General features: G+C 56.3%; 2 protein-coding genes across 6 annotated transcripts in view; both read right to left on the reverse strand.

Moving 5' to 3' along the window:
* The window catches only part of ITGA3 (integrin subunit alpha 3), a 29,802-nt gene extending 24,232 nt beyond the window's left edge, over nt 1–5,570 (reverse strand). The window contains exon 1 of one of the 2 annotated variants that reach the window (XM_072780119.1): nt 5,350–5,570. In XM_072780119.1, coding sequence (XP_072636220.1) covers nt 5,350–5,555 — 206 coding nt within the window. In that variant the 5' untranslated portion in view covers nt 5,556–5,570. Of the gene's footprint in view, nt 1–4,970; nt 5,030–5,349 lie in introns of those variants that run through there. The other variant, XM_072780120.1, reaches the window with a different exon arrangement.
* The window catches only part of PDK2 (pyruvate dehydrogenase kinase 2), a 115,393-nt gene that overhangs the window by 44,675 nt on the left and 58,497 nt on the right, over nt 1–12,221 (reverse strand). The window lies entirely within an intron of this gene.

Consider the following 12,221-nt stretch of genomic DNA (forward strand, 5'->3'; position numbering starts at 1 on the left):
GTGTTCCTCCAAGCACCCAGGAATCTTTGCCCCATCAGGTTAGTGAGTCTAGAGCAGAGGGCAAACAGCAGACTGGTTCAGCTATTTACAGGGAGCAGAGGAGGGGACCTAAGCAGTACTTCGTGGCGGTGGAATCACTGAGGCGGGGTGTGTTCTAGCGTCGTTGTCCCGATCTGGCTGGAGGTAGAGGCTGAGTGTTGGCTATCATGAATTTGAAGGGACAGGTCCAGGCCTAAGGGGGCGGGTGGCAAGGAGTCCCTGGGGAGCCCTGGTTGCTTTCCAGGGTGTGAAATGCAGTGCAAGTATGGCTTTGCCCCAGATGCAGCCCTGACCAAGCTGTTGGGGCATGAGACAGCTCAGGAGCAGGGTGGCCATGACCTCTCAGCTTTGCTCATCTCAGGGGGAGTGGGCTGAGGGACCCTTCCTCTTAGCCTCCTGGGGTACTGAGCAGGCAAAGCCAAACAAGAATGGCAACTGGGGTTGAAATAAACCCCTTTGGGCAGCCCGGGTGGCTCAGCGGTTTAGCGCCACCTTCAGCCCAGGGCCTGATCCTGGAGACCCAGGATGGAGCCCCACGTCGGGCTCCCTGCATAGAGCCTGCTTCTCCCTCTGCCTGTGTCTCTGCCTCTCTCTCTCTCTCTGTCTCTCATGAATAAATCAATAAATAAAATATTAAAAAAAAATAAACCCCTTTACCATCTATACCCACTCAGCCCTCACCCTGCTCCAGCTTTGTGCCCACTGATGGGTTATGGGGCAGGGCGAGTGCCCTAATTCCAGCCCCACATCCCAGGCCCCTCCCTCCCCAGAGATTCCAAAGGAGCCCCCCTCCTCCAGCCCCCCTGGAGTATTTTTAGCTTCTACTTGGCCTGCTCAGAGGCCCTTTAAGGCCCTCTGGCTCCCAGCCCGGGATCCAATGGGTCTACAGCCAGAGGACCGGGAGTTAGATGGGGAAAGGCATGTGCAGAGGGTCAGGTCCAGCTTCCTTAAGCTGCAGCCAGGTGTGGGAGAGACCTTGCTGGCATGTAAGTGAAATGTAAAACATATATGCAAAGGAGCACCTCTGCTGCCTGCCGTTGGGTCTGGTCCAGATCAGTGAGTCCAGAAGCCGACCCCTCCCAGACCGCCACGGAGTCCAACCTCCAGGCTGTGGTCAGAAGGGAGGCTAGTAGGATGCTTTGCCCAGCTCTTGAAGCACAGAAGAAAGGAGATCTGACCTCCCCTCTCCTGGAGCCGGGTTGGACCCCTCCAGGAGCTAGGGGGATGGATGAAATGACCTCTCAAGGGCTTTCTGACAGCTTCTCAGCCTCTTCTTTGGCTCCAGCCAGACAGCTCATCCTGGCCTCTGGGGAGCCCCTTGAACTCCAAGTTCCATAAAAGCACTTCCTCAACCCGGTTCCATCACTCTTCCTTGGGTGGGGGGCTGTGGGGGTTGGTGTTCAAAGCTAATGCAACAGCCAAGCTGAAAACGGCAGTATGGGAGGAGGCTGGGGAATGGAGCTAAGGAGCATTCAAGACACCAGGTTGGCTCTCCTTGCAGAGAAGAAGGCTCCCTGGGGGACACTGGGGTGGGGTGATGCTCAGAGAAATTGCCTGTAAGATTCAACTTCCCAGGATCCTCATCAGGGAGGTGCCTGGGAAGCTTTTAGTTAACGTGGGGGGGCCAGAGGGGCGAGCATTCAGACCACACGCCCCATGCCTTACTCCTCAGGCCGGGCGGGGGCGGGGGGCAGTGGCGCAGGGCACTGCTACAGTTTTGAGTCCAGGGGTGGGGGTGGGGGCAGCTCTCAGATGCTGGATCCCAGCTCTGTGCCCATCCTGCTGCCCGAATTAGCCAACTCCCCAGAGGCTGCTTGCTCCAGTGAGCTGAGCCGCAGCCCTCTCCATCCTCCCCCCACATCGCCCTTACTCTGCCCACCCAGCCCCCTCTCCCCACTGGTGACTCAGCCCTAGAACCAGAGCAACAGGCTGGAGGAAGCAAGAGAATGAGAGAGGACAGGAGAAAGAGGCCATGTCCCCAAACAAGGCTGTTTTTCTCATTTCTTCTCCCTCTTGCTGGCTCCTTAGTATCTTTTCCATGTTTGATCCCTTGGGGCGTTCTTCATGTTATCTAGCCTCAATCCCTCATGCTGCAACAGACATCTTCCTCCTTTGTTCAGCTCCGGCCAACCCCCTTTCACTTCTTTTTCTACTAGATGAGTCTTCCCCTGCCTTCTCCCCAATTTAAAGCTCCCTGGCCTGGGCTGGTCACCGGAGGGAACGGAGAAGGGCACTCGGGGTACAGGCCTTCTGCCTGCAGCCACAGCTGCTCTGTCTGTTTCCTCCAGCACGAGCCTTGGAGGCTGCCAGGCGCCTGCCCTGCCCAGGGAAACATGTTTTAGGAGAGCACAGCAGGTAAGCCCGGTTCCTACCTACCTTAGATATGACCTCATCTGCCGGGAGCCACAGCCACCCCCGCCCCAGGCTCCGCAGACACCCTCATTTCCAGGCTAGGGCAAAGGGGAGAGAAAGCTCCAGTGGTATCTTCCCTAGCCCACAGCATCAGACCAAACCAGGACAACTGGATTCTCAGGAGGGAGCTACAGAGCATGGGCTAGGGGCTGGGGGCAAGGACCATTGCCCAGAGGAACAGTCCCTCTGCTTCCCCAGGGCTCTTCACGCCTCTCACAGAAGCCCAAAGCTCTTGGGGCCTTGGGCCTGCTCCTCACTTCTTGCTTCCAGAGCCAGGGGAGCTGGGGCCTGGGTTGGGGTGAACTCCAGCCCAGAGACAAAAGAGATAGGGAACAAAGAAGGTCCACACCTGGGTTTCTAACCATTTCTAGAATAAGGTCATCTTTGAGAATATGATGAAAACTGTGCTCTTCCCCTCCTCCTGCCCGCAGAACAACGCACAGATGCATGATTTTACATGTATTTTCAGGGGTCCCTGCACCTCCTGCAAACCTTCTATGAGCCCCAGGCTAAGAGTTTTTATTCATGACCATGAAACCTCTCCCCTCTTCCAAAAGGACTTGTAGACTAACAGAATATAAGACTTGACTTGTTGGTTGCCCTAAGCTGTGCACTCAGGCAGCTGTTCACATCTGGCTATACAGCTGGCTGCAACTAAGACCAGATGGCCCAGCTGGCTCTCCCAAAGGGCCAAGGGGCAAAATTCAGCAAGAAGAGGAGATGAACCAAGATATAGAACTACCCTGGGGAAAGACAGGATACCCAAGAGAATGGCCCAGACCTCTGTTTAGAACTTCCTGCCTCTCCAAGGGTCATTAGCTTTAGAACCTCCTGGGCTCTTAGCAGGTCTAATGCCATCTCTAGCCACCCAGGAAGAAAGGTAAAGCCCCTCTGCTCAGCCATCTTGGGTGAGGCACATGGGTAGTAAGAGCCTGGCTTCAGCACAAGAGCACTAACTGCTCCCCGGAGACACAGGCATGTACAGAGCCTTTTACACACGCTGTCTCACTAGAGAGCCCCACTGGCACCTCATGAAGAAGGCATGCTGCCCCGCCTCCTTCCGCCAACATGTAGAGACGTTAAGACTCAGGTATTAGTGACAGTTCCGAGACTGGAATGTGGCAGTGGGACTCCGGCGCCTCGCCTCTTCTCTCTCTCCAATCGCAAGCTGCCTCTTATAGGCCAACAGAGGCAGGAAGGACGCTATAGATCCAGGTCCAACCCCTTTTTGGAGAAAACTGGCCCAGAGAAGGGAAATGTCTTGCTCAAGGTCACATGGTGGGTAGGGGGGATGGGGAGCGGGGTTTACAGAGCCCATTATCTACTCCAGCTTTTCATTATTTACTCTTGCTTTCCTGATCTTCTTTTTACACTGCATTGCTTTATATCATGCAGAGTCAGTCTGGAAAGTCAGAAAATCTTTTTCTGGGCTGGGGCAGAAAAAGCGCCAATACAGAAACTTGTGCTGATGGTCACTTTTAAGGTCTGCAAAAGATGAAAGGCTGGCCGAGGGCATGGTGCTGCGCTGGGAAGGATGTGGTGGCCTTAGCCTCTGCAGAAGCTAGATGGAGGCCCAGGTAGATAGGTAGACTGGGCAGGGGCTGGGCCGACAGGGCAGAGGCCAAGGCTGGGGCAGAGTTTGGACTTTGGACATTCCAAGCTTCCTCAAGTTTCTGCAGGCTCCAGCCAGAGTTGAGAAAGGTTACAATACACCCTGTATCAGACCATGTCCTCTTGCTCAGTGGAGTGAGACACCAGGTAGGGATAGTTGTCTGGTAGGTCCCCCAGCCCAGAGACTTAGGTGGGGCCTGCCTGACCTTTCCTAACACCTTCTCTCCTGGGGTAGCCTCCCCTCCCCTCCCCCAGCGGCCTTCTTCCCCTGGCTGTCAACCTCAGCACCTGAGCCTACAGAAGAAAAATCCCTGAAACCTGGACTCTAGGCAGGAGAGTGCCGGTGGCAGCGGGAAGCAGGAAGCAGGGTAGGAAACAAACAGCTGGATGCAATCTCCTTCTCTCCTCTCTCCTGTGGGTAGCTCTCCCCCCCTCCTTCTCCTTACAGCTGTCAGGGAGGGGGAAGTCTAACAGAAGAGAAAAACACCATTTCCCTCTTCAAACCAAAACAAACACACTCAGGGTTGAAGATTCAACATGAATCTGTGGAATGTGGGGAAGATGTCTGGTGGGAGGGCGTCCCTGCTGGGGGTGCGGTGGGGGCAGGAGACCAAGCAGGAGTCCGGACAGCTCCCTCTACTTCCCCATCTTCAAGGGGTCAGAGGGAGCTCCCGGACAGCTCCAAATGCCCAGACTCGCCCATCACCTCACCCTGCAACCGCCAAGCGCCAAGCCCCTTAGAAGGCCCTCCAGTCTGGCTCTGCAGAGGGTGTGGCTGGCATGGCCCGCAGGCAGGCAGACTAAACGCAAGGTGTAAAGGCCGGCGGGCGGGAGGGGGGAGGTGTTAAACACACATGCCCACAGGTTCTTCCCAGGAAAGGGGATAGAGGGTTCCACTGAGTGTTTACCTTGCAGTTTTCCCCAGGTCCCAGCCCTGGAGAGAAGTATTCATAGATTAGATACTAGGTCGACAGAGTGGGAGGGGGCTTGGGAAACGGGGACCCCACTTCCACTTTCAAGAGAGGTTTAAAGGGTTGAGGGGCTGAGTTTAGGCAGGTTCCGGCCGGTCAGCACTTGCTAATGACTGCTGACCCCATCCCACACCCACTCCCTCCACTTGCCGCCAGACCTCGGCCGCAGAAGGGCTGCCCAGGCCCCCGCCCCCTTAATCCCGGTCACTAGAGCCGGCGGCCCGCGGGCCTGGAAGCCAGGCTGCGCCCAGGCTCGGATCCGCACCGGCGCGCGCACGGTCTCCCCGCCCCGCCCCGCCCCGCCCGCCTCACTTACAGGTAGCGCCGCTGCCGCTCCGTCTGCCGATGGAGGGCGACCGAGTAGCCGAAGAGGCTGCCCGGGTTCCTGGCCTCTTTCACCACCAGGAATCGGGTGTCCAGGTTGAAGGCGGAGGCGACGCGGCCGCCGGCGGCCACCATCAAGGCGAGCGCGCAGAGCACCGGGCGCGGGACGCAGGCGGCGCGGCGGGCGCGCGGGCCCATGGCTGCGGGGGCGGGGGCGGGGGCGGGGGCGGGGGCGCCCGGCGCTGGGAGCCAGGACCCGTCCACCTGCCGCGCGCTCGGCGGGGGACCGCGGAGACCGCTCCGGCGGGCGCGTCCCGGAGCCCCGCAGCGCTGCGAAGTTTCTGGCCCTCAGCCGCGTCGGTGTCACGTCCGCCCAGGGTCTGCGCGCCCCGATTCCTCTCCGAGGCTCGCCGGTCTACCGTCCCGCCTGCCCAGCCGCCGGTCACGGCCCCCCCGCCCCGGGCACTGCCCCCGGCTCGTCCCGGCCGCGCCCCCTTCGCCCTGGGCTCCGCGGCGGATCTGGGAACGCAGACCCGTGGATCGCGAGGAAGACGGGAGGGAGCGGTCCTCTCCGCGCGCGCCCCGCCTCCACGCCCAGCCCCGCACCTCCCCACCTTGCGCGCCCAGCCGGGGCTCCGCTTTCCTTCCGGGGAAAGAGAAAAGGTCCCGGCTCCGCCACCGCCTCTTAAAGGGGCAGCACCGCCCCTCCCTCCTCATCCTCCCCGACCAGGCTCCGCCCTCTCCCCCAAACACCTGTCGGGAGCCCCCAAAGGCTTGGGTTTCCCCTCTCCGCCCCTTGCTTCTCCTAGGAAGCGTCACCTCCCGAGCAAGATGGATTGGCCGGGCGGGGCCGGGGGTGGGATTTGTCTGGAGGCTGGGCTCCGGCCGCTGCTGCTGCTGGCAAGGCCGTTCCCGGCGCGGCCACCTCGGCGGGCCGGCTGGAGAGCCCCGGCGTTGGCGCATCTGGGAGCCCACATCTGCGCGCCGCTCGGGGCAATGCCGGCTTCGCCTCCGCAGCGCTGTGAATCCCTGAGAGGCGGTTGGCGGTCTCTGGGCCTTCTTCCTCGCACCCAGGCCCTTCGCTGTCCTTGTCCAGATGTGCTTCTCTGGCCCGCCCGCACCCACCCACCCTGACCCGGGCTGGATATGTTCCCTCGGCAAAGCCCGACAGATATTTAGCAGTGGTACTAACCAAGCGTTGCTAATTGTAATGAGCAGCAAGACAGCACTTCCCCCACAGGGCTCCGCCTTCTGGTATCCCTCATACACCCTCCGGGGTGTAAATGAGTCCCTTCTCCTTAGAATGCACTGTGTGGCCAGGGAACTGGGCCCAGACTGCACCCATATCTCATCCGCTCCTGCCTTCAGGGCCCGGCACAGCAGAATCCCAAATGTCTCCTCCTCCTCCTACCCGGGCTCAGCCTGAGTGTTTGGAGATGGGGCGGGGACGCCAGCCTCCGTAGGTGTGTAGTGAGTGGCACTAGGTGGAGGTAGGTGGGCAGGGCCCAAAGGCCCGGTCATCCTCAGAAGAATCTAATTGAAAGGGAACTTCAAGAGGTCACTATGTACTTTCTTGAATCTAACTCAGATTTTTCATATTGCAAGTACAAAGACCCACTTCCCCTGAACATTGTTTTCTCCAGGCTGAAGGAACTTTCTTCTTTTGGCCCAGAAATTCAGCCCTCAGCCCTCACTCTCTTGCAGTTTGATTTAGAGTCCCTGTTTCTGGAAGTTTATAATAATAAAATGAAAACTACTATGTAGAAAATGCTAAAAAAAAAAAAAAAAAAAAAAAAAGGAAAAAGTGCTAATGCAGCAGGAACTATGCTAAGTACTTTACGAGGATTATTAGATCAAACCTCACAATAATCTTTGAGGATTATCTGCTTCATGAGGAACCTGAGACTCAGAAAGGCTAAGCAACTTGGTTAAGACCACACAGCTTGGATTTTCATCATGTATTATCTGACCTCAGAGTCCTTCTTGACCACTTGTGCTAATCATTAACATTTGTACACTACTCAGGGCAGGTCTAAGTTTGGGGGGGGGGACCTAAACTTGTACAATTTGGCACCCTCCCTAAGGAAAAGAAAAAGGAGTTCTGGAGTACAGAATTAGATTGAGAACCTGGAGGGGGACTTGAACATTATAGTGTATGAATTGTTTCATGTGAAGACTCATTTCATCCTCCTGTCCTCCCTGCGAGGTCAGTATTATCATCTTCATTTGACTTATGAGGAAACCTGGATGTCCAAGGTCAGGCAGCTCGAGGCAGGCAGAGCTAGCACTGGAAGCTACTGACCACACCTGTGTCTGTAAGAGACGAGTCCCGAGCAGATGTTGGTTAGATAGCCAGATGCATCTGAACAAAAGCAACTGCATAACAGCGTGGTCTATGGTGCTCATCCCTATCTGCCCTTAGGACAGCATACGTTCCTGAGCTGTGACTCCCAGAGCCACCCAACCTCTCCCCGTGGTCTGCCTTGTGGCCCAGGGTGTGCAGGGATTAGGAGACATCTGGGGGCAAGGCATAGAAAGCTGACCTGAAGTTACCTTATTCTCCTTTGGGCTGGCTGCCAGGTCCTCCACCTTGTTTCTGGAGAAGGGGAGACAGCAGGGGCCAAGGAAAGCAGGGGCCAGGGTGGATGCTCAGTGTGGGCAAGGGGTCCTACCTGAAACAGCTTTGAGAATCCTGTGATGACAGATGGGCTGTATGCCAGCCATTATCTCTTGGGCCATCCCAAACAGGAATGACCAGCATGTCCGATCCCAGGGCTGGGAGCAGGAAAGGGATGAGGGATGGTTTTTCCACTCCAGGGGAGTATCCTGAGGGAATGTGGAGTGGGAGCAGGGCGCCCGGGAGTGGGGGAGGGCTCGAGGTAAGGAATGTGGAGGAGTGTCAGATAGATGGGGGTGGGGGGAGACAGAGCTGGAGGAGGGATGTTGGGAGATGTGGACCCTGGAAAGGTCTCTGAGCTGAAGAGATGCAGGAGAAACCTCAAAGTTCATGACAAGGGTCTGAAGTCCCCTGGTTCCAGTGACAAATCATCCACAGCCTCATCTCGTCCATCAGCTGACTTTATTGTGTCAACTCTTCTCCATGGAGAAGAGCCTCACCTAGAAAGGTAGAGAGAAACAAGGGCACATGGAATAACATGTGTGAAGGAATCAGAGTCCATTTTTCTATGTTTGACTGCTGATAGCCGTAAGCCCCACCTCTTCCTCTCCCTCTAGGCCCCACACCTGGATCAGCTGATAACAGAGCCTGGGGCCATGTTCCCTCCTTTGGTGTCCAAGGGGGATTCAAACCCCTTTCCTGCATAAAGGCTCACCTTGCTTAGTCCCTAGCCACAGTGAAGCAATCTCTTCTTGCTCTCTCACACCATTTCAGACCTTGCTCAAAAGGCCAGCCCTGCTCTCCCCAGAGACCTCAATTATGTAAATAGTAAACTTTTTCATACCCTCCTGGCATGTGTGGCGTCATCAGTCTTGACATCAAGCAAAACCCTGGGTGGGGTCCATCTGCTTCTGCAGGAGACTGTGACAACAAGCCAACTGTGGGTTCTGTTGTGGAGGCAGGGAGGCTTCTTGGAGGAGTATCCAGACAAGGGAGAAGGAAAGGACTAGCAAGATGGAGAGAGAATATCAGAACGGAGGGAGAGAAGAAAGCAGAAGAGTTGGGACCTGGTTTGGGGTGAAGTTTTCTCAGTTACAATAATGGTAACGTCAAGATTCTGTAAAGGTGCCTTGGTTTATTCAGGGCTTGCTAGGTTTGCATCAGCCTTCGTCTGAGTAACCGCCACCCACATCTCAGTCTCCAGGAGCCCTGAACTACACTGCTTGCTCCCTCACTTCTCACAGGAAGGTCGGAGTGCAGATGGGCTGTGCACAGGGAGCTGGAGAAGAAACATGGAGCAGAATCGGCGTGCCTTGTGGATTAAGTGCAGGCTCTCTTCGGCCCTCTCACCTTCATCAAGTTACTTTCCTCCTCCAAAACTCGATTTCTCCATCTGTGCAATGAAAGGGCTGGATGTGAGTTCTCATTATTCCCTAGCCGGCATCCCGTGTGTCCCAGGGCGCTGAAGATTTGTTGAGCCAAGTAGACCAAATCTTTGCTATTGAATTAAGACTCAGGTCTCTATCTCTGATCCGCAAATGCAAATTACTGAGGAGGGAAGGAGGAGCAGTGAAGCATGAATGGGTTTATCAGATTTCCTTTCTCCTGTGACCTAGATACCACAGGGCAGGCGCCCAGTCCCTAGCTCAGAATCCGTCAGCCTCAAACATTCACTGACACCCTACTACGTACAGGCACAGAGCTGAGGACCCCCAGGGGTGTCCAAGATGAAGTGGGACATTTTTCGGGGAGGCCGAGCTCTCATCTTGACCCCACATTCGGAGAGCTCTCACATGTAAACAACCTAAACATGCACCGTGTTGTATCTTAGGGCTGGTGCTTGTGGGGCAACGGGAGGGGGGCGCAGTGGGGGTGACACGCAGTCATTCTCGAATCTTCCAGCCTTTACACTGACTTCTAGTCTGGGCTTGCAGTGTGATTATAGATACCAGACTCACAGGTTTGTGGGAACACAGCACAACCGGGGCCCAGAAGTCCCTCACTGTGTGGTAATTATGCTCACTGTTGAGTACACCTGCATTTCTAGCACTCATGACAGTCCCTCGGACATGGGAGGTCTTCGCCCACCGCATGTCCAGCCGAATCCACTTGGCCACATTCTCTTTATGGCCCTAAAACAGAGAACTCCATAGAGGTGAGTGAGAGGCCAACTCTGTCTCATAAATATCCTCTTGCCCCCCGTCCCCTCCCCAGGCCTGGGATCCTGTTGGGACAAATGTCTTGGCTCAGTGAGTTGAAAAGGAAAGTCAGAATTCTGAGGCATGAATCGCTGTGCCCACTGACTCACTTCCTCCACCCCACCCACTCCGGACCCAGCTGGGCCCTGAGTAACAGGTTGGAGCCTCCTCCCTGCCCGTGTTCCTCGTCCCAGCACCCACCTCCCTATGGACCTCACCAGTGAGCTGGCCAGCGAAGCAGGGCAGTGAAACCAGCTACCCCAGATTGGAAATTTGCTTGCAACTTTTAGGGAGCTAAGGAGCAGAGGACAGGGCAGCCAGGTCCAGGGAAGGGGGGGGGGTTGGGGTGGTGGGTGCAGCAGGGGGAGGGCACTAGACCTGTTCTCAGGTCCCTGAGTCTGATGGATGAGGCAGTGCACCCTCTGGAGTTTGATCTGGGAGGTAGCAGAAATTCCCTTCATCATTAAGGGCCCTCTCCTTTCCTGCCAGGATCACAGAAGTGCTAACCATGAGGCAACCTTCCTGTGGCCTAAGGCCTTGTTCCTGAATGTTCCTATTAAAAGGCAAGGAGCTCTACCTGGCAGGGTAGCACGTGGGCTCCCTGGCAGGGACGGGGCAGGATGTTACAGCTTCGCCCACAGAAACCAGGGCCCTGGGGGGATAAATGATTCAGGCTGCATGAAGGTAGGGGGAGGGAAGGAAAAGGCCAGATCTGGGACAAAGAATGATTTCATGGGGGTGGGAGGGGCGGGCAGGGGTTCCCGACAGGCCCCGGGACTGCCCTCTCTGGTTAACTGTTAGCATGATGGGGCAATGAGGAAGGGATTTCATTTTCCTGCAAAACGATGCCCAAAGTCTTGGCCTTTGCCCTCTGGAGGTCTCCTTCCCCACTGTGTCCCGGACTCCTCTGAAGGGAAGAGTTGTGTCAAGGCCAAACCCTCAGTGGCAGACCTGCTCTGGGCGGCACTCCTGACAGTGGCTTGGAGGCGGAGCGGGGACATAGGACACAGCCCACCTTGACTCCTGAGCAAGACAGTGCCCAGGGGTACAGATGGGGGAGGACAAGCAGATGCACACAAGGGCACAGGCCCAGTGAGGTGCCATGGGCAGGGCAGCAGGGCAGCAATCGCAAGCACAGAGGCTGTAAGGGACATGATCAGGAAAGCCTGCTGGCCTTAGAACTGAAGGGAATGGATGGCTTTGCATCTGGCCCTGAGCTAAGAGCCTTTGTGGATTTGAAAGACTGATCAGGGGCTAATGCAGGAAGGGACATGAGAAAGGATGAGGACCTGCCCTATTGCAGCTGTGGACATCGAATTATCTCTCAATTTCATTTGAGAGGTATTTGGGTGAGGATGGGGGCAGGATCTGGTGGCCAGCGGGTGCAAGGGACACAAGGAGAGGTCAGTAGCAGGGATTGCTCGTGAGTCTGCAAGACCTCTAGGGTCTCTTAAGTGGATGTGCAGGGCCTCCGGGGAATCTGCCAGAGGCCCCAGGATGGAGGTGGAGAGAGACAAAGAGGCCAGAGTCCACAAGGAACCCCAAAGGGGTGCACTCCAAACCCGTGTTTGGAGGTCTTTCCCCAGAAGCACTAGCCTCAACCTGACGTCAATCTGGCCATGGCAGCCTAGATCCTTGTGGTCAGGCTGGGCCCACAGCAAGCTCCCCTGAGATAGTCCCCATGATAGTCCCCATAGTCACCCCTATGGGTGATATTCCCATAGGCCACTCACCACGTATACCTGGCACTCCAGGCCCTCCGTTCTGTCCTTTTTGCCATCTACCTCTCTTGTTGTTCTTGCTGTCTTGGGGTCCCCACTTCATTCATTTCACGCCTACCCTCCTCTCTGCTCCCATAGACTTCAGAACACTGTACAGTCACACTTGCTGACAGGGTGCCAGGCAGTGGGATCTGCTACCCCAATGCACGTCAGTCCCAACTCACTTTTGGTCATCTCAGCCTCAGTTTCTTTGCAAAGAGGTGATGATCGTGCCCTGTTCTGGGGACAGCTGGGAGAGTGACCAAGATCATACCTGGGGAGCACCTGG

The sequence above is a fragment of the Canis lupus genome, chromosome 16 (assembly GCF_048164855.1).
Source record: "Canis lupus baileyi chromosome 16, mCanLup2.hap1, whole genome shotgun sequence".
Lineage (NCBI taxonomy): Eukaryota > Metazoa > Chordata > Mammalia > Carnivora > Canidae > Canis > Canis lupus.